The 26,192-nt window shown below is 50.1% G+C and overlaps 11 protein-coding genes across 11 annotated transcripts; 3 read left to right on the top strand and 8 right to left on the bottom strand.

Annotated features, from left to right (window-relative positions):
* Positions 1-682: 682 nt before the first annotated feature.
* Positions 683-6,461, bottom strand: N7489_006020 (ECM29 family proteasome component; the record flags this gene model as incomplete). Its single annotated transcript, XM_056711770.1, has 4 exons — positions 683-1,071; positions 1,181-1,457; positions 1,555-1,609; positions 1,693-6,461. The coding sequence occupies 4 exons, from the start codon at positions 6,459-6,461 to the stop codon at positions 683-685; spliced, it is 5,490 nt and encodes a 1,829-aa protein (XP_056565485.1).
* A 403-nt stretch (positions 6,462-6,864) lies between these two features.
* On the bottom strand, positions 6,865-11,545 carry N7489_006021 (uncharacterized protein; the record flags this gene model as incomplete). The annotated part of the gene is made up of 5 exons (XM_056711771.1): positions 6,865-7,392; positions 7,453-7,910; positions 7,968-11,217; positions 11,276-11,445; positions 11,512-11,545. The coding sequence occupies 5 exons, from the start codon at positions 11,543-11,545 to the stop codon at positions 6,865-6,867; spliced, it is 4,440 nt and encodes a 1,479-aa protein (XP_056565486.1).
* A 525-nt stretch (positions 11,546-12,070) lies between these two features.
* Positions 12,071-12,937, bottom strand: N7489_006022 (BTB/POZ domain-containing protein; the record flags this gene model as incomplete). The annotated part of the gene is made up of 3 exons (XM_056711772.1): positions 12,071-12,637; positions 12,701-12,827; positions 12,879-12,937. 3 exons carry the CDS (start codon positions 12,935-12,937, stop codon positions 12,071-12,073), a joined length of 753 nt encoding a protein of 250 aa, XP_056565487.1.
* A 372-nt stretch (positions 12,938-13,309) lies between these two features.
* N7489_006023 (uncharacterized protein) lies at positions 13,310-15,465 on the bottom strand (the record flags this gene model as incomplete). Its single annotated transcript, XM_056711773.1, has 2 exons — positions 13,310-14,896; positions 14,953-15,465. The coding sequence occupies 2 exons, from the start codon at positions 15,463-15,465 to the stop codon at positions 13,310-13,312; spliced, it is 2,100 nt and encodes a 699-aa protein (XP_056565488.1).
* A 483-nt stretch (positions 15,466-15,948) lies between these two features.
* On the bottom strand, positions 15,949-16,999 carry N7489_006024 (CCDC90 family protein; the record flags this gene model as incomplete). The annotated part of the gene is made up of 3 exons (XM_056711774.1): positions 15,949-16,006; positions 16,069-16,402; positions 16,474-16,999. The coding sequence occupies 3 exons, from the start codon at positions 16,997-16,999 to the stop codon at positions 15,949-15,951; spliced, it is 918 nt and encodes a 305-aa protein (XP_056565489.1).
* Positions 17,000-17,353: 354 nt separating this feature from the next.
* Positions 17,354-18,391, bottom strand: sec53 (phosphomannomutase SEC53; the record flags this gene model as incomplete). Its single annotated transcript, XM_056711775.1, has 5 exons — positions 17,354-17,603; positions 17,665-17,739; positions 17,804-18,120; positions 18,171-18,233; positions 18,290-18,391. 5 exons carry the CDS (start codon positions 18,389-18,391, stop codon positions 17,354-17,356), a joined length of 807 nt encoding a protein of 268 aa, XP_056565490.1.
* Positions 18,392-18,959: 568 nt separating this feature from the next.
* On the bottom strand, positions 18,960-19,762 carry N7489_006026 (putative DnaJ chaperone (Caj1); the record flags this gene model as incomplete). The annotated part of the gene is made up of 4 exons (XM_056711776.1): positions 18,960-19,530; positions 19,579-19,639; positions 19,693-19,704; positions 19,756-19,762. The coding sequence occupies 4 exons, from the start codon at positions 19,760-19,762 to the stop codon at positions 18,960-18,962; spliced, it is 651 nt and encodes a 216-aa protein (XP_056565491.1).
* An 821-nt stretch (positions 19,763-20,583) lies between these two features.
* N7489_006027 (uncharacterized protein) lies at positions 20,584-21,114 on the top strand (the record flags this gene model as incomplete). Its single annotated transcript, XM_056711777.1, has 1 exon — positions 20,584-21,114. The coding sequence occupies one exon, from the start codon at positions 20,584-20,586 to the stop codon at positions 21,112-21,114; it is 531 nt and encodes a 176-aa protein (XP_056565492.1).
* An 822-nt stretch (positions 21,115-21,936) lies between these two features.
* Positions 21,937-23,256, bottom strand: N7489_006028 (uncharacterized protein; the record flags this gene model as incomplete). Its single annotated transcript, XM_056711778.1, has 3 exons — positions 21,937-22,958; positions 23,067-23,132; positions 23,190-23,256. 3 exons carry the CDS (start codon positions 23,254-23,256, stop codon positions 21,937-21,939), a joined length of 1,155 nt encoding a protein of 384 aa, XP_056565493.1.
* A 641-nt stretch (positions 23,257-23,897) lies between these two features.
* N7489_006029 (putative COPII vesicles protein Yip3) lies at positions 23,898-24,329 on the top strand (the record flags this gene model as incomplete). Its single annotated transcript, XM_056711779.1, has 1 exon — positions 23,898-24,329. One exon carries the CDS (start codon positions 23,898-23,900, stop codon positions 24,327-24,329), a length of 432 nt encoding a protein of 143 aa, XP_056565494.1.
* Positions 24,330-24,441: 112 nt separating this feature from the next.
* N7489_006030 (uncharacterized protein) lies at positions 24,442-25,569 on the top strand (the record flags this gene model as incomplete). The annotated part of the gene is made up of 1 exon (XM_056711780.1): positions 24,442-25,569. One exon carries the CDS (start codon positions 24,442-24,444, stop codon positions 25,567-25,569), a length of 1,128 nt encoding a protein of 375 aa, XP_056565495.1.
* Positions 25,570-26,192: the final 623 nt, after the last annotated feature.

The following is a 26,192-nucleotide window of genomic DNA, read 5'->3' on the forward strand; positions in this document are numbered from 1 at the left end:
ATGTGGACAATCTTAGAAGTTGCTATTATTACTCTGCTAACTGTTAAGTTTACAGGGTTGGCCCGGACTAAAGGGAACTAGAGTTAATGAGAGAGTGAGAGGTAGAAGAGGAAAACATAGAAGAGCCCTGGAGAAGAAGAGACAACCTCGGAAGGGACTGATCAGAAATCATCCCATCCCTTTTTATCGGAGCCGAAGAATGGGCTCAATTAGGTGAATGTACCCAGGTTAGCTGCGACTTGGCCATGTGTGGGGGAGGAAATGCTAAGTCTCGATCGGCCCGGACCCCGGTCTGGATCGATGGAGGAAAAATCGAAGAGATCACACTGTTGCACTGTTTTGGGACAAGCTTAGCCCAGTTTGGCCAAGCTTATCCCAGTTAGGACACTTTCAGACACCTTTAGACGCTTTTAGACGCTTTTAGACTCTTTTGGACACTTTGGGACTCTCCGCATTCCAAGCGGACTTGGCCGAGAGTTAGGCGAGTGGCGCAGCCTTGGGGGCATTTGGAGGAATTTACCTTGATGGCTGTGATACTGTTCTACATAGACTTCCTATTGGTACGATTGTCTATTTGACCCGTATCGAATCCTCCTTTAAAAATGAGGAAATAAGCATCATTCATGATCGACCTATAAATAAAATATAAAATAATAAAAATGGCCCAAACCACGTGGGATCCTTAGTTCGGGAACGCCAGGGCCTCGTCGAGTAAACGCTGCACCGGTTCGGATCGCTCACTGGCTCTCCACTCACGAACACGCATGAGAAGTGTGTCAGGCACACCTTGGGCATGAGGACTCAGTTTCAGGTACGCTAGAATGGCCTCTGCACGACCCTTGCGGATGGCTTCGACAGATCCGTCCACTTCCCCCGTGAGAATCTTCTCTGCCAAACCAGTCAAGGGTGCGGCCAGTTGTTCACCGGATGCCTCCGGTAAGACGATCCACTGATCCACTCGTGTAAAGAAAGCCCGGAGCTCATCGTAGCCCGTGCTGACGACCTGTCGTCCACCATGTTGGAGCACTTGAGCCAGCGGACCAGTCATCTGTTCCACATACTTTCCCAGTGCTGTGGTTAATGTTAGCAAGGCGTGACGCTAGGGGTTTCCCACAATTCCACAATTTTGGAGGGTAATTGAGGGGGATTTAGAGGGATTTAGGGAATTTAGGGGACTAACCTTCACCCGAATCGGCGGTGGGGTTGAAACATTGCAGCAGACATTGTACACACGCCGCAAGGGTGTCATCTTGGGTCGAGCCGCGCCCATTCCTCGAGTCTATCTCCATCTGGTCTTGGTCTTGGTCTTGCATTTCTTCAACCACCCCCGGAATTATCTTCAATGCGTCCGGCATGAAGTTGAGGTCCTTGCGTGCCTGCGCGATCTCGCCCATTGCTCGCAGTCCATGCGGCCGGTAGAGGAGGTTAGCTCGCTTGGCTTCGCGAACCGTAATAGTCTGACATGCGTTAGCATCAATTGTATATTTTTGGAACCTTTTCCCCCGTGATCAATTATAATCGTTGGGGGCCAAGTGGCGACATGTCAGCCCATACCTTCATCAGGCTCCTCAGCTCCTCCTTGTCTTGCCACAACTTCTGAGCTTGGCCACTAAATTTCACTAGCGCCTTAAGCACCACTTCTTTACCTTCCCACGTTTTCCCCGCCAGAGCACGCTCCAATACTGGCCAAACCAATTGGGCCGTCGGGAGGTCAATCTCTGCATCAAGCGATAAAACCGCTTGCGCAATCGCCCGTGCGGCCGTGTGCTTGATAGCCCAGCGGGGGAGTCCAGATTGTCCGAAACGAGGCCGACAATCTCGCGAATGTAAAGCGACACGGCGCGCGATCCACCAACATTATCCTGCCATGTCTTCTCAAACTGCTCCTTCACATGTTCATCGCCATCGTGTTTACACACAAAGACGAACGGCAAGGCGCTCGCCGCAAATGCCATGAACCGATCGTTGGATAGCTTGGACGCCGAGTACAGGATCTCGCCGGAGATAACTCGTGGCGTGGCATCTTCGGCTGTCAGATAGAGGTTTTTGGCAAAGTCAAAGGTCTTGAGCACCCGATCATCGGAAGCGAGCCGCAGCAGATAACCCATAGATGAGCAGTAGGAGGCGCTGACCGTGTCATTCCGGTCCACCACGTACTTGGTGAGAATCTGGATAAATCGATCTGCGTATGGGCGGAAGAGCAAGGTTTTCATGCTAAGCAGCACCAGAACGCGGCTGCAACCCACCTTCGATGGCAGGCCCACGGCCGACCGGAGCACATCTTCGAGTCTCTGTGCCAGTTCGTCCAGATTGCTTTCATCCAAGTTGTCAATCAGATACCGTTCAATCACCTCCATCATAGGGGATGTGCGGATGCTAGAGAGACGCATCTTGTCAATCTCTTGGCCGGTGAGACCATACTTGTCGGCGTTGAGGTGGACGTAGTTGACAGCTTGTGGCTCCAGAGAGCTGAGAGCACTTAGGAACTTCTCCAGCATATTGGGGACATGTGGACGCAGTAAGCCGCCAGGGCTCTTCTTGATCATTGAGATCAGAGCACCAATGGCATATCCTTGCACTTCTTCCACGCTGGAATCCAGTCCCTTGTCGCTCAGAAGGAAGGGGATAGCACTTTGGAGTAAAGTACCCGCGCGCTTCTCCGTGCCACTTGTCTCGAGTGTGCGGATGACCGAATTGGTAATGGTTTGACAGAGCTTCAGCGCGGCGGTGCGGACAGACTCCTTGATATCGTCCAGCAATTTGAAACCCTTGCTGTAAATTTCATCGAGATACTGGGCGTACTTCTCCGGACGGCGACCTTGGATCAGATCTGCCACGGCAGCACAACTTGCTTGCCGAACACGCCATTCCCGACCAGCTAAAATGCTCTTGAGAAGATCCTGCATGATATCATCAAAGTGGGTATCGATGACAACAGTAGGGTCCTTAACTAGTGCTTGCCAGATGGTGTTCATAGATCTTTGCACGTTCGGGTTTGGATCGAACCGGTAACGGAAAAGCTTGGGGTAAATCTTAGGGTTCTTCGCCAGGTAGCCATCGACACTGGAATCAGAGAAGATGCTGCTGATTCCAAAGCGGCCAAATGCCGCACGATTTGTCCAAATGGCATTGTTCGAAGCCAGTGACATAAATCGGTAAACCAGGGTGGGGTCACCCGCCTCGGCGGCCAGGTTCATGATATCCTTGTATGTGTTGACAGACGACCCTTCACCAGTGGGGAGGGCCCCAGGTTCAAATAGCTGGGTGTCGGCCTCAATCTTGCCACCCCCGAGGTTGGGACCAGTCGAGGTGAATGATTCAACCAGGTCTTGGACCAGATCGTCTTTCAGGGATTGGTCACCAATCTCATATACAAGGCTGAGTCCGTGCGCTCCAGTCTCCTGCACCACCTCATCCCGGTTTCCGAGGAGGCTGCTGAAAGTAGCTTGGCACTTACGCAGTCGCTCCTGCATCTTCTGCATGTGACCGCAGTTCTTGACTAGCGACAAGAGCCATATTGCAGACGCCTTCCGCAGAGATGGCTTGGGCGCAATGCAATCCGCAATGACCTTGTCACAGATCAGTTCAAATACCGTGCGCGGGACATCTGAATGAGGGAACTCTCCATCGATGTCGAAATCTTGGATAAGAGCGCGAGAATCCCAACCAACAGCGACATTGCTCAAGGCCTCGCCTACAGTGAACTGAACTTCGGGGCTACGGATTTCATGTAGACTGTAGAGCGAACCCAGGAAATCGCTGAACAAGATACTATCCGAGCCCGATCGAGAAAAGGTCAGGGTCAACAACCCCAGAGATCTGATAGGGATTTGATTCTCGGTTTTGGCGTCGCGGGATAGCTTTTCCAGTATCTTTTTCCAACCTTCTTCTGTGATGATATCAAGAGACAGCACGCCAGATAGACTTAGCTGTCCAATGGCCTCTTGTGCAGTCCTTTGGAGCAGAGTATCCCGGGAAACATCTAGAATATCAAAGAGAGTCTCAATAAACTGCTTGGTTTGTGCTTCTGGGGCTCGGCTCGCTAGCCCGCGGTACGCAAGTCGACTCAACAGATACGAGAGCGCTAAAATCGCCCCACGAACTCGCATAACCTCTTGACCAACAGCAGTATTCCATGATTGGATGGTAGCAGTCAGCTGAGTAATAAAACTCTTCAGTTGGTCCTCTGAGAAGGCAGGATGTGAGACCAGAATTCCAAATGCCCGTGCAGTAATCCCCTGGTTATCTTGGTTGTTGCTGCAAATGGGCTCCATCAAGGATGCCGCACGCGGGATCAAGTGTTGAACAACGTCATTTGGTGCTAGGGAGCAGATTTCCACGAAATGAACACCACATTGCCGTAGGCCTTCACGCTCGCCGGTTACAAGACCTTCGAGTGTGCCAGATAAAAATGCTAAAACAGATTCCTTTGCAGCCTCTCGAATATACTGTCTCACGGCTGCACGGGCTTCCACGCTGGTGGAGAGAAGCACTTCTAGCTTATAGTCCCAATCTTGTTCTAGATCTGCAGCAACTCCCGATGCCGAGAAAGCCTCCCAAAGTAATGTATTCCGGAGGAATGAGATGGCAGGCATAAATGAACCTTTGTAGGAACCGGACAGGAGTTGGGATGCGGACAAAGCCTGAACATTCAAGTGTTGCTCTTGTCCTCCCGAGCCAAGCAGGAAACGAGTAGCCTCGTCGAACTTTGGGAAGTCGAACCAGGATTCGTCTTGAACTGGGGCCGCCGATGAAGCTGACCATTTCCCATCCTTGGCAGGATTGAGGAGTCGGTACCAATAAGGATGAAGACCTTTCCTTCCTTCCTCAACGATTTCTTGCTGTCTTTCTGGGCCTCTTGCGATCGCTATCAAATCGATCCAGCGGGCGACCACATCGCCAAATGGCAGGAATCGGTTCGCAAACCGCACTGCAGCATACTGAACACCTCGCACAGCGCGGTAGCCAGTGTCAGGATCAATATCGCCAGGCTGCATGCTCATCTGACGAACCAGGAATGGCCGCAGCTGGTCTTGGAAGGTCTTGTCGTGGCTATCCAATGAAGAATTAAGAATACTTCCCAATGCCTGATCGATGCTGACGAATATTTCAGGACTCGAGTCATCCGCACTCAAGGAAGCAAAGAGCCATCGGACCAGGTCGAATTCAAAGTTCTCTACAGCATCGGCCTGCGACATAAAGTCGACCTTGGGAACCATGATACCGATACTCTCGTAGGCAAGCCCTCGCAAGCTGAGGTCTGTCGTGGGTAGTTTCTGCCCACTAGCGGCCGGACTGGGCCATCCTTGAGACTGAATGAAATCTCTTAGACCCGCAATAATTATGGGCGCGATTTGCTTGAGATCAGATGGCGCGCCCATACGAACCACCCAAGTAGTAAACGTAAAAATTTGCGTCCTTAGCTTCGATGCTTGCAACCCTTGAGAGGATCTAGCAGAGTCTGATAGGAGCCCATCTTCAATGAGCCTCAATACTCGCTGGGGGTTTGCAGTAGCTTTGATCGACTTCCCCAGAAAGACGAGGAGCTTCACTTGTAGTGGAGGGCGCGCGGGCGGAGCACCACCGGAACCGAAATACAAATCATACAACTCCTGCACAACATTAGGATTCTCAATATCCGCAGTAAATCGCTTCAGAGTCTCATCTCCGAGATCAGCAAGGCGTGAGTTGGCATCAGCAGAAGCGATCAGTGAAGGCAGGAATCGTTGTGGATCCTTAAAAGCACCGCTTCCGATGAATCGAAGGGCAGTAACTTTTGTCTCGGTTAGGTTCAAGCCACCGTCGGTAGAAGGGTTCCATGTCTCGTTTGCTGGGGCACCCTTGTTTAAGAAGCTATACTCGTCCGGAGATAGACCGGGGCATGTTGAAGTTTCCTTGGGGCCAGGGGTAAGAAGTAACAATTTCGCCAGCCAAAAGGACAAGAATTCGGAATCTTCATCTGATAGACCCAGTCGGGCTTTCAACTGCTGATCTTCTTCGCTCCCCTTTGCTGGCAGCTTGAGAAGTGGCAATAGGCGCAGAACCAGATTAAATACAATAGCACCCTGAGTGGGTGACGTTCCGATTTTCGAGATACCTTGGAGCAATGGCAGTAGGATTTCGACTCTGGCTTCGGAGCCGAGGCGATCAATACCTTGCTGGGCATAGATAAGATCAAAATGCCTAATCAATTGAGAGTTTTGCTCCTTGAATTGTTTCAACAATGACGCCACGGGCAGCTGAATAGAGGGGGTTTTGACTCGGGTGTTGATATGCTGGCAGACCGAGATGATTTTGTTGCGCACCTCCACGCTCTCTGACCCGAGCTTCAGCAACAAGGGAGGCAAATATGTTCCAAGTAGTGACTGCAGTTTCTCATCTGTGTCTGCCATTGCAATTCTGAATTCCACCTTGCCTATCAGACTCAACTCGCGAGCCTCAGGACTCTGTGAGTCCGCCATGATGAAAGTGTTTTGCAAAAGGGTGGTTCTACCGGAGCATCAAAGTGACCCTGGAAAATACAAAATACACCAAGACCCGATTTTATGAATGAATCAGTGATATAGGCAACTGCACTCACGTCATCGCCTTCAAGTGAACAGTATGGGGGACACCTGCCCAGGCGGTCCAATGATTAGTCAGCGTTTGATTAGTCACTTTCCTTGGCATTAACGGATCCATCCATCTATTTCTGGCAGGTGCGATCCCAAACGAAGTCAACATACTTCCGTAAACGACCTTCTTAGTCTACAAAATGGGAAGAGAAACAAATTAAGCAACTTAACATTCCAAGGTCGGGTCTACATTACAACGAGACATACAATCTTCTAGATCGAAGTCATGATTGAAGCAAATATCCGTATCTTAGTCTTCCCTTCTTTGCTCAGCAGCTTCGCCTCTCAAGAACCGACCAACCTCCCTTTCTGCCTCGGCCGAGGGATTAGTGCCATCTTTCTGCTTGGTATTTCCAAAGAGACATTGCCAAAGGTCGTCCTTCTTCACCATCTCTCCACCTTCAGAGCCGCGTTGCATTAGTGTCGTGAGAGTGGCATCTTGCAGTTCCATCGAGTTGGCAGATTCAATAGCCGCTTCTGTGACACCGTCGTCGTCCGCAGGAGATGTCGAGAGTGCCGCTTTGGCTTGCTTTTCTTTCTCCGTGATATGAGTCAAACGCCGGGTTACTGAGATCTCATATATGGATTCTTCCACCGTGCCGGAGACAAGGTACATCCATACTGTTGTTGGTCGATGTTGTCCAATACGATGGACTCGAGCAATGACTTGGAGCTCGATTGCCGTGTTGATGAGCGGCTCACATAGAAAGACATGAGTAGCAACAGTTAAGTTTAGCCCGGATGCCTGTGCTTTGCCATGCAGCAAAAAGCACTCAATCTAGATTATTTATAAATCGTCAGCGTCATTCTTCATGAGGTATGGTTCCGGGCCACTTACAGCCGGGTCTGATTTGAACTTCTCAATACCATCCGGAGAGTCAATAGTCGTGCTGGATATTTCAAGAACCCCGAATACAGCCTGTAATGAAGACAAAAAGCTTCCGTATTGGGAGAAAATGATAGACTTTGCGCCAGGGTCGTGTTCTCGCAGCCATAGGATGTGTCGGACCAAAGTGTCAATCTTTGACCCGTAAGATTCCTCCAAATCAATGTTCTTGATCTCGTTGAGATGGCCGGAGCTGATGTCGCTGTAAATCGCATTCTGAGAATGACCTTCATAGCTCGATTTGACAGGTGTCTTTTCCTCCTGTACCACTAGCTCCTGTGGCTTGTATGTAATCCGATGGAAATCATTACGCTTCAGCTTCCTCTTGCACATTGGACAATTTTGGTGTGCTGTCCACCATAATCGCAAGCAGTCTTTGCAATACTTGTGACCACACACAGTCAACACGCCTATACCGAAAGTCAGTCTACGTCAAAAATATATATCCCAGAGAAAGCAATACTCACCAACTTCGAAGGTCGATTGGCAGACAATGCACTCTCGGGGGTTGCTGTCCGAGCTAGAATCGTCTCTTAGATGAATGAGATATCTTGCTTTAGACCTGAGAGAGGCAATCTTTGCTTCAATCGACTCCTCTTGCTCCAACCTTAGGTTAAAAGCGGATTCATCTAGCGGCTTGCCTGCACTTTCCTCGTCGTATGGAGCCACCGTATCCGAAATCTGCTGCAGGTGACGATAATACTCCAGCCGATTGTTCATTATGTCGCGGAAACTCTCAACTTCTCTGCTTAGTCTGGTCGATACTTTCAGTTGCTCAGCAATCATTTGACCTGCGTTCTTTAGGACCATCTCGACGATCTCATGTTCAGCACGAGCACGCGAATTTCCCGAGCTGGCTTGCCACTCCAATGATGCCACGAGTTTGCGAAGCTCACTGACAATTCCGCGGAGCGATCCGAGACTGGGATCAGGTTGAAGCTGACTGCGAGTATCCATGATCTTGAGAAATAGTTGCGGAGAGGGTCCCTCGCCTCTTTCGGCCTGGATGATTCCGGCTTTGGCTTCGTGGGAAATGAGAGTGTTCTTGTAACCAGTGAGAGCGTCATAACGGTCGCTGTAGATTGACCTCAAAGCCTCCATGTAGACATACATCTCATCTTGATGCTTTGTTGACCGCTCATACTCATCGCCCTCCAGCTTTGCTTCTTCTTCCTGGTCAATGAGTGACTGAGAGACGAGTCTAACCATGACATCTCGCCATTCCTTGTATTGCTCGGCATTCTTGTTAAGAGCGTCGCAGAAATCTTCAAATTTGCTGAGCAGATTGTATGCCTCGACTCCTTTGCTGTAGAGATGGGGCTTCATTTTCGGGATGTGCACGAATTCTTTGTCTCGTGCCTTGATCTTGACTTTCCTCATGTAGCGCTCGACTCTCCGGGCAACGTCAGTCAACATCTCTTTGCGAATGACTTTTGCGGCCTCATAGGCCTCCTCTTCACGTTTCTCAAGCGCTTTAAACTCATCTGACTCTGGCTGGGTCAGATTTGGATCGCTCTTGATTTGGTAATATGCGTTCGCAGTGAAAAATACTGCAATATGCTGGACCTCGAGTGCAGCTCGAAGCTTCAGTCGACACTCACCGAGGCGGCTGTTATTGCCTGCCTCTTCGTCCTCTTCGTCCTCATCATCCTCGACATCCTGATTAATATGTCCTAGAGTAGTCCCGTCTTTATCACTGGTAGCGCCTTTGGTCTTCAGTAGGCGCAGCTGCTCTCTGCTGTCTTCAACCAGTCGCGTGGCATGATCCATTGCTTTCTGCCAAAGAGCGAGGGCTTCTTGGCGGCGTTTTGCATTTTCTAGAAGCTGGCCTCGTCGAAGTTGAGATAGAAGGAGAGTCCGTTCTTCCGTGCGTAGAGCTGACTCGTTGGCATCAGTCATGGCTTCCAGGACTTGGCCCACGGTCTGCAAAGGACCAGAGCCCTGACCTAGCGTTCGGCGATAGCGGACGTTGGGACGAAGGCACGTTTCACGGAGTCTTGTCAACCAAGTACGCATTTTTTCGACAATTACAGGATCTTCGGGATCCCAGTCGCCTCGAAGGGGAGCTCCCGAAGCGTTCAAACCGCATTCTTCGCACATTTGCTCAAAAAGCTGACCATACTTCTGTTCTTCTATAGCCGTGAAAGGAGTAGTGATAACAATGCGCTTTTGAGGCGGTAGACGGAGCTCCTCCAATAACTGACCTTTCCTGTGCCGAAGAGCGATTGTGTTTATGATTTTCGCCAAGACTGGTCCAAAGCACAAACACAATCTTCTCCACAAGGGTGCTGAAAAGCAGAACGGCTCATAATGGAGGAAAAGGAGAAGACCAAACAGGTCGTCTATGTTTCTGCGCAGCGGAGTACCGGTCACAGCCCAAGCGATTTCACGAGGGATCAAACGAGCTACTTTCGCTGCGTTGCTGACACCACTCTCAATCATCTGGGCCTCATCCAGGCATACTCGCCACCATGAGAGACGAACGAGTGGTGTCTTCCTCTGCGCAAATCGCTTTTCGTGCCGTAGAGCTCGCTGTGGGCCACCACCCGTATAGTGAATTTCTTTCGCGATGACATTGTAGGTGGTCAGAACAACATCGAACTCGGCAAGCTCATCGACAATCATGTCGTCAGTTGCTTCCCCCGAACGTTTGATGCCATTGTAATGATGAACACTCAGAGTGGGAGCATGCTCTTTCAACTCTTGTTTCCATTGTTCAAGAATCGCGGGGGGTGTGATAATCAGAGTGCCGCCAGTAGGTCTCAACCCGTCGGCATCAGCCTTCCAGATCTGGGATTCTTCTCGCTTATTCAAACTTATCAATGCAGTCACTTCGACTGTCTTGCCCAACCCCATTTCCTCAGCAAGTATTCCACCTTTCAGGTTAGCTGCGGCATCGTACCACAGAGAAATATCGGTTGTCAGAACCATGAAAAGATGACTGAAGTAGTAGGTCCGCCCATCCGCATCTTTCGTGGAATTGAAGGACGCCGGAATGTCACTTTTGGGAAGTTCTCTCATAGGCATAATTTCGCCATTTGGCCCGACTTCTCTTCCTTCTCTTTGTAAGAGCCAGCGAACAGCTCTTTGCTGGAACGGGAATAGCTTGCATTTTAAATCAGGGCATTTGATATTTGGACTGTCTGTGACCTCGGGAACGTGCACGTTCTTATAGAAATCCCGGGGAGACCATTCTTTGCGGGTTCCCAGCATACTTTCACGATATTCGCGCGGGCCAGCTGATGGGCGAACACATTTTTCCTGCAGCACATATTTCGTAAACGCTTCCAGGTCTGCTATGCCCAAGCGGTTTGAATCTGGAACCTCGATAGAGTCCTTCCAAAGAACAACCGTCTCGAGAGAAAAGCCTGCTCCATCTGGCAAGGTACACAAATGCGCCTGGTAGCAGGCTGTAGGCACTTTCTTGGAGAACTTGTCCACGTGAGCAAGTTTGCTGGCGGTCTGAAGTTGCTCAAGGAGCTCGAACAGCCGTAGATCCTCGCATGGATATATCAGCAATCCCTTTTCATCGAGACTAGATAGTTCCAGTTCCATACGATCAGCGCCGTCCTCGGCCGGGTCTGGTTGCGGCGCATTGTCCAGATCTTCATCGAGAAAATGAACACTTCGGACATCAATGAGTATAGGAACCCTGGAGGTGGAGAGGTCCGGGTCGTAAGGTCTTTGATATTTGTTTGTGTCCGTATTCGAGGGTCTCTGAGGAGGGTAACGGATCAGTGATTTTGCTTTAGAGCGGGCACCAGTGGCAACTTACTATGCGCATTGTCAATCTTGCTAATGGAAGGTAGCCCAAAGGCACTCCTGCCGTTGATACCCCATTTTCTTGTGTCAGACTCCTTGCGCCCCGTTTGGTAGTCTTGCGTCGCTTGGTGGGACGGTCATCGCATTGCTGGAAGATCGAGTACAGAGACTCCAGAGTCGCGTCTAGAATAAGAATGGATGTCAGTGCTTCAATTTCGTTAACACAGTCAGCAAATAAAAGTAGCTTACCTGGCAATGTGATCTCTTCTACAACCACACTCATCTTGAAGACCACAGCCTATCCTGTCGCCACAATGCAGAGTTATCAAGAAGAGAGAATGCGCCTCCGAAAGATGGGGCTGTCATCTTATCGCACTAATCACGGGAAGATAAGACAGGCGCTGATCCATGGATCCACCTTATCGTCCCGAGGTCGAGAGATCGGGTAAACGTAACTCCGGCTAAACTTGTATACTACCAAGACGACAGACAGTAGCTCATGTCTCGACATACTGCGTCCAGTTACCTATAGTCCATAATCTATCGACTAAAACTTATGCTGTTTAATGTCCCTTCCTCTGATAATTGTATGATGCTTTACCATGTAACCATATCTATCCAAGGTTTCAAGTGGATATATACTTTAGAGCCATCGTAACTCACCCAGTGGCAATATCAAGTTTGCGCATTCATAACAAGAGGATATACATACATGCGTCTGCTTTGCGCACAATGCTGCAACAGACATTACAAAAGAACCATAGTAATATCTCCAAGAGACAACCTCTCAAATCACAGCAAGAACCACCTAAAAAGCCCCAACCTTATCATCCTGACAAAACGGACATGTAGTAAAGTACTCCGCCAGCCCAACCTGGATCTGCCATTTCGCAAAACAAGACAGACAAGAGAAAGACTGGACGAGACGAACTCGCGTAGATGCAGACTGAGGCAACCACCTGTGCGAAAGCAGCACAATATCAGTAGCAAGCCCGGGTGTCTCTTCAACCAGTTTCTCGAATGCCTTGCTCTCTCGCAGCTCCTTCCTGTGCTTCTGACAAACCGCGACGACGACATCTCTTAGACCTCGATCCGATTTTGGTGTTGTTGTGTATGCTTCAAAGGCGGCAGTCAAGAATTCGTCCGAGTTCCAGTGGTCTTGGGCGAGGGTGACGAAGGTTAGTTTTGCTTGGATTTTGAGATATTCGACCTCGAATTTGTCGGCCATTGCGTATACCTTGACATTGAACAACAGTGGGCACATTTGAGGGGGTTGGTTGACGTCGTAATGCAGTCCGTAGAACGAGCGTATCATGGCTTCCACGATGCGTGGATGCTCATCTTTCATATCGAACACATGAGCCGTTTCGCTTTCCTGCGATCACCAAGTTAGCTGAGCCTGTGGATAATGGAGAGTTTGGGTTTTGGAGGGAGTTACAATGGGAACATCAGAGAAGAACCTGCAAAAGGTCTCAGATCGGCTGCAGACTATGATTCTGTGCACCTCCAAGGCTTGGTCTGTCGTGTGAATTGTGAGGTCGGAGAAGACCCCTGTGTGGTATAGGCTGTCTCTCGTCAGCTCTCTTGTCCATGCAGTGTGTAGACCAAGAACTTACTCCCCTAGTCGGTGGAGAAACCGATCAGTACCCTCGACGCTGTAAGAAGTAATTTCCATTGCAAAGTCGCGTCGTGAAAGGCTTGACGCACAGGAGGCGAGGAGGGGGCAGTAAAATATGTGAAGAAGCAAAGTAAGGATACAACACTTGTTGGGGTAACAACGGCGAGCAGATCAGATGCTTTTTATCCTCAGTGCCAAATGAGACTGACATACCGAAACAAAAAGTAAATGACTTTATCTACGACCTTGTCTCATCTCCAACTTGGTTTTTTTGCGAATACCCAATTCTTCGATTTTTTACGACACACAATAACTCGTTACTGACGTCTCTTTGTCATGACGCCTTATATTCTGTGTCCATTTCCCAAATGGGATATCGTGTACCTTGCAACCTTGACGTTCGGGACCTTCATATGATTACCATTCTCCCTAGTTTATAAGAGCTCCAGGCCCCTTTCCAATTATAGCCCTCACGCTGCCTCTTCCAGTATCTCCATGATCCTGCGGGGAAGAAGCCGAAACCTTGCCTCCAGGGTCGGTGTCAGATACAATGGTGGCATTGACTGCATGAACAGATCGATGGTACGGTTGCCCATTCATCTGACTTTCGAACACATTGGTGGTATCGCCCCAAGAGCTTGAGCTTCCACCAGTGACGGATTTATACTGCGCAGTGCCAGACTGCCTTGTGTGTAGGTGTGACGGCCCTGACGACAAGGTGTAAGTGGAAATACCAAGCCCTCCCGTTGTTTCAAAGTCCAGACCTCCCATCATCCAAGAGTCAATCGTCATTCCATTCGAGGTGATGCCGTAAGTTGCATTGACAACCAAGGGGTATTGAAATGTAATGCTATATGAGATAGGTGCATCTCCGAGCTCCGTGATACTGTTATTTCCAGTTGTGAGTTGTCTGTTAACCTGGCTGTATCCTTGTTGGTTGAGTAGACCGTGGTTGGAGAATGATAGTGTCTGAGACCACGAGTACAGAGACGATCTTACACTGAAAATTCGCTTGACAGCCACGGAGTATGACAAGGAATCATTCCCCCCGGTCTCGTTGCGGACAAGATTCCGAGTTACAGCAAACACTGGCAAGGGAGCATCCACCATGGGCCCATCCTTGTCACGAGCGGCAGTGACTTTCGAGTCTGAGCTGTTGTCATTGAGATAAATGAAAATGTTACCTGTGACAACCCAATATGAGCCCACAGTGTTCGCAAATGTGGCCCTCCCATCTGCCGAGACATTGAGACCGGTTACCCGGATTTCAAAGGAATGTTGCTTCCCGTCTTGAACCATAGGGAGAAATGGGGAAATGTCAATCTCCGGCTGTCGAAGATCAAATGCATCAGTCCCAACAACCGGACGCCAGAATCCCGGAGCCACGCCTCCCGTAAAGATAATAGGAAATGGCCAGACAAGCCCGGCAAGGATCCCATCGATATAGAGCTGAACTTCACGAAAGGGAGTGTACCCATATAGCCCACCGACAGTGCTTTCGAAGTCTCGGGTATCCTGCGAGAAGACATTGGACCACCAGAACTCTTCTTCTGATTGTCCACATGCCGATATAGACACAATAGCACGCGATGCCGCAGCAGGGATCTCGTACATGACAGTTGTGTTGTCGGTAGGAAGCTGGAAGGCACTCGGAGAGTTTGATGCTGACCTTTTGGCAGAAATTGGAAGAACGATATCCGCGGTCTTCACATTCTGTCCTTCGGAGAAGTGCGCCTTCAACGTGGCATTGAACGAGCCGGTGTAGACCTCGTTAATGATATTTCCCAAGTCAAATATCAGCTTCTGGGGATTTCTCCAAAGCGAGTTATACTGCGACATCTCTTTGATATAGGTCCAGACAATCCCGTTGGTTGTCGGCTCCGCCGTTGAAGTCCGAAACACTTCATTATCTCCAAGGTACATGAGTGCCAGGCGGTCAAATTGCTTCCCCCGAGAGGTGACTGTGAGATTGATTCGTACAGTATCAAATCCGCAGTCCGGGGGGCTCATAATTGCCTGTAAGTTGCAAGATTAGACCACAAGTAGGAGTACTTTCGAGACCTCTTACCAACAAATGGCGCTCCGTAACTGGCGCCAAAGACATGATCCATGAGCAAGATCTCAACATCGCAGTTGCCATTTCCACTGAAATCGAGAGATATGGGCGAATAGAGCTGGAAAAACTCTTGCAAACCAGTTGAGTTAGGTGCTTGCGATGAAAAGCTAGCAATAGACTGCAATCCGTTCTGAAGCGATGAAGCGACTGACAGGTGCCCCAAAAGCAACAACCCGCATATGCCGAACAGAACCATAATCGCTAACAGTCGGAAGGTTGGATTGGTTCTTCCCAGGTCGCTGCTGTTATCGGTCACCTTCGATTTAGAATCGTAATGATCAGTAGACGAACCAGTGTTCGCAGTTGTGTAGGCCTCTTGGGACTTTAGTGGTTCTTGACTGAGTGTCAACACTGGAGAAGGATTCCAAGACCTGCGATGCGATTTTAAAGCATTACGGAATGCGATCACGAGCCAGATAAGAAGAATAGGTAGCAGCCATGCAGCTAGCCAGGTAGAATAATAGTCCATGGGAAATTGCAGATCCGTTAGTACTTGAGACAACCTTGGAGGAGCTAGCATGTCAGCTCTGAACCAGTTAGGATATGGGATTTTATCCAAGACGGGTGGCTAAAGCCTATGTAACGTTAGAAGTGTCTCTTGCACAAGACATAATCCGCTAGTAGACCGAGAAGGTTGCAGATGCCCCTGACGGTAAGGCGTATAAAGAGGGGAAGGTGCGGACTCCCGACGCAAGCCCCGAAGTAACACCCTCAGGCTATATACCCATGGACATATGTACTGTATACCGAATATGCCTTTGAATTATAAAATGGTTTCCATTGATATTTACCAAGAAATGCTTGGTATTGTCTAAACATGTGGCAACATAGCACGGCTAGACGAGTAGAGAGCATAGTGTACAAAAGAAAAAGTAGTAAGACATCAAAATGTCTTGTGTAAAGCAGGCCAAAAACAATCACTCCATATCCAATGCAGACTTTTATACCCAGATCACATAAACAAGCGCCAGGCACCAAGAATAAGGGCCGCGGTACCGGTACAGACACCCCTGGAGAGAAAAGAAAGTCAGCATAGGCTCGCGCGTTGACAAGATACCGTCGGGGATCATACATAAGCCACTGCAACGTCGAGAACTTGACAGCCTCAACTCGCTCCCTTAATCCGGCAACCTCCTGCTCAATTCGCGTCTCGGTCTCCTTGATACGCATTTCTTGGCTATTGGCCTCCTCACGAATGCGACCCTTCTCCAGATTCAGATCTAACCGGACCGAGGCTTGTGTTCGTCCAATCTCATCCCGGAGTCGTGAGTTGAGTTTGGCGAGGTCTGCCGCGATCTTCTCGTGTGACGAGCGGGTCAACTGGGCCTCAGTCGAGTCTGCGTTGAGCAATTCGGAGCGCAATTTGGCGAAATCCACCTTCTGTGTATAAGTTGATCTCTCCGAGTCTAGTAAAGCGTTTCCCGTTAGATCTCCGGCAAGCAGTACAAAGAACATGTGCGAGGCCGCATTCACATACCTTCTCGGAGAACCATTGTCCTTGTCAGATTCTGGATTGACTCTTGAATGATATCGTTCAGTACCCGCATCATAGCTACGGACTGCTCCTCGCTGAAGCCCTCCGCCTGAAGTCGCTTCACGAATTTCAGGGTATCGAAGTGATGATCGCGGGGCCGGGCGGGAGTCGCATGGAAGGCGCGACGAGCGGGATTGTATGTAGCCACATAGACGCCATTGTGTCGGATCGGATTGCCGCGGTTCGTTGTGGACGTTGCCGGCGTGGTTATAGAGGTTCCTCGGGAAACAAGATATTCGGAGATAACATCCCGGGACGATGGGGAGGTGAGCTGGGAAGACTGAGAAGGTGTGCTCGAGTGAAAGTGTCGCTTTAAAGGACTCCAGCCTTGCGGAAGTGGTCGTCTTTGACTTGTCGCAAGCGCGGGATGGTGGGTGATGGTGACGGATGGACGCGAAGAGGAGCTGTTCCATGTCAGGCGGGGAAGGATATTGCGCGGGACATCCGCGACATGTTTTTGAGGCGCCATGTCAAGGACAGCGGGCAAGCAGGTAATTTATTCAAGTGCACTTCAAGCCGATCAAGAGTGACGCAGAAGCGGGAGGCTTGGAAGATTCCGGGGTCTGAAAGGATCGGGATGACTAAAGAGCATCGGAAAGATCGACGCTTTCAGTTTCCCGACCCCGGGTGCCCACCTTACCCGCATTGACTAGTATAGTATTGTAGGGTTAAGTATATTCTCGTTTCATGCCATTAGAGGACTATTTTGATCGATCTTTGACTATGACTGTTTCTAGAAAATATCCAAATCAGACTCCGCATGTAAACGCTATCACAAAACCATGCCCTTTTCGGCTATTTGACATTCAATCCAATCTCGTATCTATAAGTCAAACAGCTTCTTCAGCTGGTCCATGGTATCTTGGGGGCCATCAACGGAGTGTCCAATGGTGCGGGGGTCTTCGTAGATCTCGTAATCGTTGCCTCCGACAAAAGTCTTGTCGCCGAAGAAGTGGATGGTCTTGTAGTCGATACCCGAGATGCCCTTTTCGGCTTCGATGTGCTGTAGGCAGTAGGTCTTGTCCCAACCGGTGGGGAAGACATCAAAAGAAATCTGACCGCCAATAGAGTAGCTGTGTTGCCAGATTGATTAGTATCTTATCAAAAAGCACACCTCGTGGGACAAAGACTTACGTGAGACCGTAGTCGGGGAACTCCTTCTTCAAGGACTCCACCAGGTTCTTTCTGATATTGTGAACCTTGTCATAACTATAGCGCAGGTCAGTCAGCAAAACCATTTATATGGACATAGTAATGCAAAATCAACACGTACGCTTCGAACTCATCGCGCTCGTCAACGCTAGCAGCACGTCCAACGGGGCTAATGTTGACCATTCCATTGCGGAACTCAACGAAAGTACCGCGCTTGCGGGGCAACTTAGTGTTGGCAATATACTTGAGAACGAAATCCACAAGCGCTTGGTACTTATCCTCCCCAAGCCACTGAATGAAGTTGTTGCTAGCAAGTGACTCGCCGAGGCGGAAAGCGGTCAGACCGTTCTCAGAGAAGCAAAAATCGAACATAGTGGTAACATCGATGGTGGAAGATCCAAGCTGCTCTTGCTGCTTCACAAGGTTCGAGCCGCCAACCTGAATCGTGTTAGGAACGGGGTGGGTGTATTTATTGGGAGGAGACGAACGAATCCAATAGCGCACTTGTGGCGCAATCGAGACAGCAACTCGAGCATCTCTGGCGACGCATGCTATAATACAAATATATCAGTATAATTGAATAGCAGTGAGTCTCATTGCAACGTACCCGTCTCGCGGGGGTGAGAGTCTCGTCAACATCGAACAGAACAACCGTGTTCTTAATGGGACGGTCCTCCAATGAGGGGTAAACACTGGCAGCTTCAGTCATTTTGAAGGATTTAGTCAATTGAGTCTCAATAAGGGATTTGTCAAGGACAAAAATTGCGGGCAACTCGGGGGTAAATATACAGAGAGGGGCCCATTTTGGCCGCAAGCGGTGAGTGAAGGCGGGAGCTTAGCATTGGGTCCAGAAGCGGAGAAGGCCACTTGGTCTCACTCATTTGTAGAGAAAGGTTTATTGGATTTAATGTCTCACTCGAATTATTGATCTAGTTAGTCTGTATACACTGTCCTTGGAGTACACTATGTTGCGCAGCATTCAAATGTTGACAGCGAGATCTAGACTCTACCCAGCTGGTGCCTGGCTGTTATCGATAAGAAACGGAGGGGTCAATTATCAGGTCAGAAAAGAGTGAAAACATGTGAACTCGACAATTATCGTAACTACTCGTTATGTACTTGAGAATATGTATTTTCTACCGTACTAAGTGGTCCATAGACATGTAGACATGTACAGTCGAAATGTCCAACCCAACCCAGTTCCCACCGGAGGTTGTAAAAGCCAGCTTTCAATACCCCAACGCCCAAACCGCCCAGCAAACCAGAAGTAGACATACTCAGCGTCCCATAGTGGACTGGAAAACCCTGGCCGCAAGTTCACTCAGGAGGCGCGTCCGATCCGGCACTGGAAGGTCCAAGAAAACCTCATAGACACTTTTGCCCTTAGCATCACGGATCGCGCCGAGACGATTACCCGCAACAGCGCCAGCCAGCGCACCAGGCAAATTGCCCACAATGAAGCCCATAGCACCACCACTGACACCGCCAACCAGTGCCCAGAATCGCCCGGTTGGGCGAGTCCGCCGTCCGCCTTCTCCCTCGTTCTCCTCGGCGAGACCCTCTTCGCGCAGCATCTCTTCAAAGACGGACCCAAACTGGTCGTTGTCGCGGTCATCGCGGTTCCCACCAAACCCAAAGCTGGACCAGGGGAAACCGCCTGTTGGTGGGACTTCTGCTTCTGCTTCCTCTTCGGCTGCCTGGTATGCGCGAGTAGCGTCATATTCCCGGCGGCGCGCGGGGTCTGATAGGGTATAATAGGCGTCGTTGATTTCCTGGAACTTTCGTGTGCGCGAGGGTCGCTCCGGTGAATCGACGGGGACTCGATCGGGGTGGGACTTTAGTGATTCCCTAGACTTGATTAGAGGGGCATTCGAAGAGGAGTGGTGGTGCGCTCACCTTTTATAAGCATTGCGGATCTGTTGCTGGGTGGCATCTTGGGCGATGCCTAGAGTCTTGTCTGATATGTGTTAGTTCGATGGGTATAAGTTAGGCCTTGAGATGAGGTCTTACAGTAATTGGGGCCTGGTCAATAGTTAGTATGGATTCCAGTAAGAGAGAGTAAAATCAACATACTCGACATGGTCAAACCAGGCCCTTGAGCTCAACAATAAAAGATGTATTGTGATAGCCTAATGATTGAACCAAAAGAAGGATTTGGGGGAAGTCTTCCATGGAAGGCCTTCACATGCAGTGACGTCGTTGTCGCCTTGTCGCCTTGTCGCCTGAGGCGCCAATCCCCATGAGGTTCCACGGTTCAACTGTTCGTGACATTCAATTTAAACAACTACATTGTAGACGGGGACAACAGTCTATATTCCAATATAATTTGAAGATGATCATGATCTTTACCACTTAGGAGTGGATTGCTTGACTCTTTGGGCTAATTTGTCTCCCGTCAATGCAGTTTAAGTCTTAAGTTCAGCCGGCCACACCCCAGCCACATTTATTCCGCCCAGGGGGTGACTGATCAATCCAATCTGAGATTGAAGATCCCCTTTGATTCGCCTGAAATTACCATCCAGTACGGAGTGTCGTCCACAAACCCCCTCAGAATCTCAATTGTGCCAGCTGTCAAAAGACATTTCCTGCATACAAAGTCCCTAAAGCGGGTGCGCACATCGGCCTAGACCTCAGATTGCGCAGCAGCTAGTGGCTGACCTGCATTGTCTCTTTTCCCTTTTTCAATTGCCACACAAGAAAGCCAAAAAGAAAGGTCTCAAAGAGAGATAATCAGGGGCATTGTTACGCAGCAACATTTCAAACCCACCTTCTGCGTACCTACCCACCACAATCCCTCTCCTAAACACACAAGCGTCTTTCAGACCAAACACCTCATCCCGGCCTGACCCAAGTGTCCAAAGTTGCACCTGTAACCAGCTCCCCGAGCACCAAACCAGCACAATGGGTTGGTTCGACGGCAAATCCACGACCGTTTCATCAGCGGGGTACGTGCGACGACGGGCATCACCCACGCCCAGCTCGCACAGCACGCACAGCAGACGCAGCAAATCCGGGTACTCCTCCACGCACCATACGCGACACTCGGCGCCGTCTTTCTTCGGGCTAGGCGGTAGCCGAACAGGAGGCCGATCAAGCCCATCTGTATTCTCGTCGTACTCATCTTCGTCGCGACGAGCCCGTCCCCGCGAGGGATTCGTGCAGCGCATGATCCGCGACATCAAGCGTCTGTTCCGTGATATCTATCGCTGGGCACGTCGCAACCCCATGAAGGTCTTTATGATGGTTATCGTGCCGCTTCTGACTAGCGGTGTTCTGCCGAGGCTGCTTGCTATGATTGGGATTCGCTTGCCGCATGCTGTTACCAGTGCCCTTGGTGGTGCGTCGAAGACCCGTGGTGGTTTCGAGGGTGGTGGTGGTGGTATCTCGGAGAACATTGGTAGCCTGATGAACATTGCCAAGATGTTTGCATAGGCGATATGCGACATGTCTCTAGGGCTGGATAGGATGTTCTGTTTGAGCCTTGGACCTCTTTTTTCCCACGATTTGCAATGCCTTGCTGAAATTCAACACACGACGATCACGAATATACACCTACTGTCCTTTGCTCCTTTTTTTTTGCTTTTATACTCCCGCTCTTTTTTCCTTTCCCGGACTTTGCCATTTTTCGACGTTGTCATGAACTGGGAGGCCCGTCTGAATTCGATAGAATTGATTTCTTTGGAAAAGCTGCTGTTTGGTATTGACATTGGAACATCTGAGAATTCAAAACAAGTCTAGAGATACATTGGAGCCTCCTATTTATACTAAACTAGTCAAGTGTTGATGCCCAAGCTGGTGGATATGGTGTCGGACAGCTGTACACCGCACTAGTTGTGTCTGCAGCTGGGGAAGCGCACTGACCGGCAGACCCGCCTACAAACTCGCCAAACATAGTCTAGTAGGTATGGAGTACAGGTATTCCTGCTGGCAGACCGATCTTTGGGTGTACCCTGTACTCCGTCATGCCATGTGAGATGAATCTGCAAGGAGTACATATCATACACCAACAGGATGGCCAGTGGGTAACTGTAGACCGTGCACAGCATATCGGTGGCCAGTAACCGACCTGCATCATTTTGCCTTGAAGTTTTAGGTTCGAGAAAAGAAACTATGTATACATTTTGTTTCTACTTGGGTATTGCCGACATCCAAGCAGGGATTCTATAGTAAAAGCAACCTTGGGAACTTTTGTGATCAGTCCGGCAGGGAAAACAACGACAAACGCCCGCGGTCCAGCAATCCAGCTGCCCAAGTCTATGATCGCTGGGAGCGCTTGCCACGCTTCCGAGAGCGGGCGTTCGAGGTGGCAGTAGTCTCAGCCTCCTCAACCAAGGGCTCCTCAGCCTCATCAGAATCCACTTCCTCGGTGGAAGTACCCAGCACTCGACCAACAGTCTTGTTGAAGCACCAGACGGGAAGCTTGCACACCATTGTCTCACGGAGAGTAGGGCGCCCAATTTGATCAATGTCAAGCAGGAATTCCTGGCGCTCGCCAGCCTCGTTCAGCTCTTCCAAAAACACATTGCCAATAGAATCGACAATCAGCGTCTTTCCATTCTCAGCGACGACGCGCTTCCTCTCGCCGGTGCTAGCAGGTTGCTCGGTGGGAGTGGAGGTACCCGAGGCACGAGCGCTCACACGGGCTCCTCCCTTCTTATCCTTCTTGTTCTCCTTATCCATCATACGCTTCTGGCGACGGTTGACAGCCACGGCACCAGCGTCACCGGATTCCGGGGCGGTAGGGGGAGGCGCTGCGATCGAGTCGATGTCCGAAATACCACGAACACCCATTTCATCGCCCCAGGCGGCTCTGCGGGCCTGGCGAATATAGCGATCCACAAACTCGCGCTGGCGCTTCCAGCCGAGGATCAGCGCGGCGTAGTGAGCACCACCACCGAAAACTAGGAACAGACCGAGCAGCACGGAGCCCAGACCAGGACGGAATCGCGAGTAGTAGTAGCCGGTACCCTTCCACAAGGGGAAGCCATTCTTAAGGAAGTGGTCGTAACGCTCGCGATTCGGGCCACGGAGGACGTTGGCGACGAGGTTCAGACGGGCAGACCGGGCGTCGGCGTCTCTGACTGCGGCATCAATCTCGCGCTGAGTAGGACCCTTGTTGACATTGACCCCCTTGTTGGACTTGGCCTTGTTCTTGTCCTTGGCGTAGTTGGCGATGAAGGCACGCTTGACCTTGTCCGGGTGGATGGTTCTGGACTTCTTGCGGTAGGCTTTGGTGATTTGTTCTTGATTGGCATTGGGACGGATCTCGAGGAGGTCTGGCGCCGGGTATACAAGTTAGATACGTATCATCAAGGTTGATGGAAAGAAGAATGAGAATGGAAAGGAAAGAAAGCCGATGGCAATGCTAGGAGAACATCACATACCGTAGAAGGTCACATTGGCGCCTTCATTTGTGGCGACATCATTTTGTAGGCCAAAGATCTCATAGTCTGTTCAATGGAGCAGGTCAGTACAACATAAGGGTTTCTGGGGTAAACAATACCCACCTTCTTTGGACCAAGCAGCGACGAGGCCGAAGAAGACGAAGAGAGATAGAATGGCAAATGGCTTCATGATTGATAGCGGTCAATGCCGCAAAAGCCAGAAACGAAAGTAATTGAACGAATGAGCTGTGTGTTAGTGGAGGAGACAGCTGTAGGGAAAAAAAGCGGTCGGGCATTTACGAAGAACCAACGTGGCCCCAATAAGAGTTGTTCTTTTTTACTGTTTTTGTCTTTTTTTGATTTTTGATTTTTTTCTGAGTCTGCATGAATTATTGCATCTGAGCGTATTCCGTATAGTATATATAGAGGGATTCTAGATTCTAGATTCTAGAGGGTTTTGTGTTTCTTCTATTTCTGTTCTCCAGGACTTCGTTGCCCAGTCCTGGAGTCAGGAACTGACCTCAACCCGCGTTACTATTTATGGGTTTGTTTCTACAATATAACTAGGTAACAACCTAACAACCTAACAAGGTACTATTTCTCATCTTATTACTTGATAACTTGGTGAAACAAGACCGTGCTTCGACTAAAAGTCCAAAGGGGAAAAGGCCAAGAAAAAAAAGACTCGTGTTTGTTTCCGGCGTCTCTCTCCTCTCTACTCTCTCGACTCTCTCGACTCTCTCTATCACTTTATTACCTGTCTCATTTTCCAACTCTCCCTTTCTCAACTTTATATTCTTCCCTCCCACCCTCTTTTATTCTTCATCCAAAATGGTCTCTATCCCAATTGATGCGATCACTTCGCGTTTCGGCGATCGCTTCAACAACATCCGCAGTACTTCGTTGAGCACACGCTTCGCCAACCTGCGCCCTATTTCCGAGTTCCTCGACGTCAAGCGCCTATCCAAGCCCGCCAACTTCGGTGAAGCCCAGAGCCGTGTCAATTACAACTTGTCCTACTTCTCCAGCAACTATGCCGTCGTCTTTGTGATGCTCAGCATCTACAGCTTGCTGACCAACCTGGTGCTGCTGTTCGACATGGTCTTTGTGAGCTGTGGTCTCTACGGAATCAACATGCTGCAGGGTCGGGATCTGGACCTGGGCTTCTCTCGCTTCACCACTTCGCAGCTCTACACCGGACTACTCATCGTCGCAGTCCCTGTCGGCATCTGGGCTTCCCCCTTACAACTGCCCTGTGGTTGATTGGCGCTACTGGCGTGACTGTTTTCGGACACGCTGCGTTTTTGGATAAGCCGATCGAGAATGCTTTTTCCGAGGAGGCGGTCTAGGTGGTCGGCCGCGAGCTCCTTTTGATATGCCCTCATGGGGAAGACCACCGGGGGCACGAAGGGGGAGAAATAATAGGGGACGCGCGGCGTGGGAGGAGACTCGACTGGAGGAGGTGGATAGTGAGGAGGATGCATACGGGCGGGAGCTGGTGCGGAGCGGTCGATACAGGCAGTTGGAGTATGGAGGGCGAGGGCCGCGGAGGCGAGTGGATTATGAGGATCTGACGGATGAATCTGAATCGGTTGATGGAGGAGAATTCGATCTGTATGACCATGAGGACAGCACGGTGGCCTATGCGGTTCAATTGGCCATGCGGGACAAGGAAGATCAATTGGTGGATACAGCGCTCGAACGAATTCGCCGCGCTCAAGTTCTGGGAAAGAAGAATGTTCGGCTATCGAAACGCGAGCTGGATGCCTTAGAGCGCAAGCGCCAGCAGACGGACGGTTTAAGCCGGCGCCCATCCGCCAGTGTGAAAGCGGCGTCGCGCCCATCGTCCCGCCGGAGCGGAGCAGTTGCTGCACCAGAGCAGCTGCCAGGTGCGTACCCGGCCTTTGCGCCTGATGCACACAGCTGGGCTCGTGGGACGGGCACAAACAGTCGGCCGTCCAGCTCATCTTCTGCTCGGCCCCGGACTCCTACGACACAATCTCTTCGTCCCCAGCAGTCTAATTCCCCTCTCCGGCCTACGTACCCGCCGTATACACCCGAACGCTTTGCACCCAATGGCCGACCACAGTCCATGCAACAACCGCCTGTGTTCCAACGGCCACTGCCAGATGATCCTCAATGGGCCCCATCCTACTATAATTCCCTGCAGATGAGCCCATACGGGGAACCCGCGCTATACCCATCACAGGTTCCCACCGATCTCCGGGCCGGACAGCAGAATCGAATGAGTTACCCGTCAGGCCCTCCATACCCAGGTTATCAATCTCAGTCTCCGGGCAAACGCCCGCAAGACACACCGCAGACCCGGGATGACCTAGCTCCAGCTCCATCCAAGTTGGGATCGGAGGAATCCAGTGAAGAATCGAGCGAAGATGAAGTGCAGATCGTCAAGGTGGCCAAGGTGGCGGAGCGCAAGGCCCCACCCGTTGCAGTGCAGAGGCGGCCGGTTACTGGAACCACTCGTAAGCGGACCAGTCGATGAAGGTGAATTGTCAGGGTTGCCCTGATATCCAAAATTACTTTGTGGGGTTTTGTTTTCTGTTTTACTCTTTTCTGTCTTTCTGAGTACTGCGATGGCGTTTTGAGGTAGACCGGTGGACTACAGACATACATATACATATTACTTCCACTTTTCATTATATATACGTAGATCTTTGTAGAGAGTATCTTGTAGTTTAATTGCTGAAATAAGTGGACCAATGCACCTGGGCACTTGGCAACATAGTCTGAACATCTGACAATCTCAGCCTCAAAGGCGTTAGATCTGCCTAGTATTCAGCCACCCGGTGTACCCGTTAGCTCGCGTGACAACCTTGGGACAGGCATATTAATGTTAATAGGATATTAATAGTTACTCTGTAGAGGGAATTACGGAGTACACCTGTAGCCTACCTAGGTAATCTATCTACAACAGTATCATCCATTCGAGTAACTATTGAGGCTGATCACTAGGACTAGGCTGTGGGGGCGACACAATTTTTCTGCCTTGGCAGTCCTGGGGGATGACGTCGCTTTATAATCTCTTTAGGGGCTCTTCTAAACAAATAATTATTGGAATGGATTTCTTCTCTGCTTCTCTGCTTCTCTGCTTCTTCTTTTCAGGTC

This window comes from Penicillium chrysogenum, assembly GCF_028827035.1.
Source record: "Penicillium chrysogenum strain IBT 35668 chromosome Unknown utg000004l_segment0_segment0, whole genome shotgun sequence".
Taxonomy (NCBI): Eukaryota; Fungi; Ascomycota; class Eurotiomycetes; order Eurotiales; family Aspergillaceae; genus Penicillium; species Penicillium chrysogenum.